The sequence below is a fragment of the Limulus polyphemus genome, unplaced genomic scaffold (assembly GCF_000517525.1).
Source record: "Limulus polyphemus unplaced genomic scaffold, Limulus_polyphemus-2.1.2 Scaffold314, whole genome shotgun sequence".
Classification (NCBI taxonomy): Eukaryota; Metazoa; Arthropoda; class Merostomata; order Xiphosura; family Limulidae; genus Limulus; species Limulus polyphemus.
The window spans coordinates 479,609-483,378 of record NW_013665924.1 but is presented as its reverse complement, the minus strand read 5'-3'; the positions used below and the strand labels follow the sequence as shown (position 1 = coordinate 483,378).

General features: G+C 29.8%; 1 protein-coding gene across 5 annotated transcripts in view; it reads right to left on the bottom strand.

Moving 5' to 3' along the window:
* Nucleotides 1–3,770, bottom strand: part of LOC106457304 (double-stranded RNA-binding protein Staufen homolog 2-like) — a 37,180-nt gene that overhangs the window by 25,092 nt on the left and 8,318 nt on the right. For all 5 annotated transcript variants that reach the window (XM_013916696.2, XM_022383166.1, XM_013916695.2 and 2 more), the window contains exons 2-3: nt 2,245–2,315; nt 1,079–1,425 (exon numbers count right to left, since the gene is read on the bottom strand). In XM_013916696.2, coding sequence (XP_013772150.1) covers nt 1,079–1,425; nt 2,245–2,302 — 405 coding nt within the window. In that variant the 5' untranslated portion in view covers nt 2,303–2,315. The remainder of the gene's footprint in view (nt 1–1,078; nt 1,426–2,244; nt 2,316–3,770) is intronic.

The window sequence follows — 3,770 nt, the reverse complement described above, 5'->3', positions numbered from 1 at the left end:
GATCTGTATAAAGACCACTATTAAAAAATAAAAAAAAAAGTAACACCGCCGATGTTTAAAAGTCCTATGTTATGTCAGAACCACTGATAAATGAAGCCTCCCAACAAAAGAATCTTCTAACTCACATATAAACTTAACTCAGCTTATAAGAATGTTGTAAACAAAATACATCAACCATCTGATTTCAAAACCACTAATGTTATGTATACGGCTTTAATCATTTAACACCATCAGTTTTCCATTTCCTGAAGTTTATTCTCCAGCTCTTCTTCAGCAGACGTAAGTAACAATTGTTTCTCTTTCACAAACGACACCAGAGTATTAGATTTGAAAATAAAACATTTGTCCCGTGTTCTAAACTTTTTCTACATACTCATTGGCTGATTACAGTAATGCTACTAAAGTTCTCTATTCTTCTTCATTTCTGCTTCAGAGCATTCACAGGATTGTATATTATCTTAGTACAACTGCCACGTGATAAATGAAACAGAGCTTATTTCTTCTTAGTCAAAAACTTGAATCCAGATCCCCAAAAGAACAGCTATTTGCATACAATTAATAACAAATACCCACACACAAATTACTCTTAACTGAAGCCATAATGGAAACCTTGAGAATTCTCATTAAAAGGAAATTTTCATATTCTAAGCTCTTAAGTACTTGTAAGAGGAAACTAAAAAAATTCAGTCATGATTATTCGTAAGCTATAATATTGATATAGAAAATAAAAAACTTGATAAAAAATTTTACCATTTATTTTAAAAAAGGATAGATGACTTGTTAGTACAGAGCAGTCTGATTTAATGTCTGTAAAGAAGTTAACGCAAGTGGTAAAATCTTTTCATGACACGTTAGTAAATATTCCCAACTTACCTTACATTAAAATGATAGTTGGTAATCTTTCTTGGCCATTTTCATTGATTCAGCAATTTTATATTTTAAATTGTAATGTTATTTTGATAGTAAACATTTTAGTTACTCACCAGTGGATAAAAGACATTACAATCATAAACAATATCACGAAATATTTTAAATTGAAATTCTTACTTATAAACATTCACTGGAAAATGAAAGTTACCTTATTAAAGCGTGCTAGTTCATTCACTAGACACATGGGAGTCTTCTCTTTGGTGTTTGCCATGGTTTCGGTGGGCTGAGAGCTGCCACCACCAGCAGGGGGCGCTGTGCTGATGGGGACAGGACCTGTAGAGCTGATAGTATTGGTAGGCTTGTTTGGAGTCAAATTATTCAAATTTGGGTTTACAGAACGCAAGCCTGACCCTTGGATAGTGAGAGGGGTATCACCCATGGGACCCACTAATGGGTTAACATGAGTGATCACATGTCCAGAAATTGACAATGTATTTGAGTCAGACCCTCCTATGATACTATGGTGAACAGTCACACCTGGCATCATGCCACTGCCTGGAAAAAAAATGAGAAGTTGAAATAATTTTCTTAGATATCATTTAAAACAACATTATGAAATGAAATCTTATTCGAAAGTTTATATGAACTTTCAGAGGTTAATACAAGATGTCAAAGAGGTCAACTACTAAATCCTAATTCTTAAACAAGTAAATAAAAAAATCCTATTATAATGAACTTTTAATGATCAGTAATAAAGAATAACATTACAACACAGTGTAAAAACAATTATTTGCAATATATCACAGAAATATGAATTCAATACTATATATATATACTCAAAATTTTTTTTTAAAAAACTTCAATTGTACTCAAATCAGAAATGACATAAAAGTGGGGTATTGTCATAAAATCAAGTATTTATCTTTAGTTTTTCAAATTACATATTAAAAACAGAAATAAGTTAGTTGTATTTAGCCCAGAAAAAATCAAAATATTATAGATTATAAAGTATGGCCAAAGAAGGAGATGGTGGGTGAGGATCCAGTTACATTAAAAAGTTACAAAGGCATACAATTAATTTTTAGGTTACATACATTTTGCAACACATTAATTTATCTTAATTTTTCTCCCGATTTAAATCATTAAGAATCACTTTTAAAAAAGTGTACTATTCAACTTACAATAACTATTATTAAAACAAAGTCTAGGGGTTTATAAAATTATATTCTATCTATCTGTTTATTTATAGTTGAGTAATAAAATGACCTTTCATACATGAACAAACACACTATAATGGAATGTCGGCATCTTCAGTTTAACACTTCTGAAATCTTAAACTTTGTTAATACATAATGCAAGCTTTAATTTACTCACCTGTTGATTTAGGAATACTCTGAGGTTTAATAAGAGAAGTAACACTGGTGGGATTCATTTAATTGTGCTTTCTGAAATAAAATATGGTACAACATTTTAAAAAAATGTCAATTACTTGTTCCAAGTTTTTTGACATTCAAATTATTTTATTGAACAAAACAAGAAACAAACTTAGATCAGCACATATTTAACAGTGTACAAAACAAAGCATAAAATTGTTTGCCTTTTCTCACTGAAATTAATTTTCACAAGTCATTTGGAAAAGATCTCAAAAGTTAATTACTGATTCTTGGTGTCACTTCAGAAAAGGGTCTTTCTGCTTTTTTATGGGTGGCGTAAAGAAATAATTAAATAAGTTAACTAATTATTAATTTGATGAATTGCTTTAAATTTACAGTTTCACCAAACAAGTTGGAGAATGTAAAACACCCCCTTCTCCAGCGTTGGCAACTTGTATGTAAAACAGTAATATAAACGAAACAGATAGAAGGCTGACTTATAAAGAGTAAGTACAAAGTCAGGTAGAGCTGGGTAATCAGTAAAGTCTGCTAATCAATTAATAGTAATGCTCATTAATCAATTACATTCAACTAATTGATTATTGTCACATGGAACTTATCTTCTTATTTCCAGCTTGTTATTTCTTCAAAGACATTTTCAACCTACTCTTCATTGAAGTTGCTCAACATTTTTAGGCACAACAATTTAGGATTAAGTTACTTTTCTATTTTAAACCGTTGTACATAAAAATGTATCATATACAGAGGATAATAAGAAAACCTGTAACAAGCTGAAAACATGATCGATACCAGTCATTGGGTTTCTCTCTTCAAATGTTTACACGACGAAGTAAACTAAGTTTGCAAAAGAGTAATTGTTCTTAGATTTCATGTGATAAAACTAATAAAGATTCTTGTTACAATGTGTGTTAGACAATATATACATATATATTTAGTGAAAAGAAATTCATTCCGATCTTAGAAAAACAACAACAGTATAACATTTATATTTGGCAAGAAAACTTGATACTAGTTGAGTTCTTTAAGTAGATCAAAATTATTCATAATGTGGAAATAAAAGTTTTATAAGTTGGGACAGTTAAAAAATTTCTACTACACAAAAAAGGTTTTTCTTTTCTTATGATCTCCACATACGCATTAAACACAATTTGAAACTAAAATATTGTACAATAGATATGAACTTCCAACACTATACTATACCAAATGCTGAACAAACTTGAATTAAAAAATAATGAGAAATCACAACGGTGATATTTTGATTACTTGGATAGTTGGAGGAATTGGAAACAGTAACAAGAGTACCATATTTTTCGGTGTATAAGACGCACTTTTTTACCCCAAAATTTGATGTCAAAATCTGCTTGCGTTCTATACACCGAAGGTATGAATAATATATACATATATATATACGATATACACAAGCCATGTGTAAATATATTTAAATTGGCATGCATAGTTTAGTTCAATTGAAATGTGTTATTTATAACAATAGTAGTTTTTGTTTTT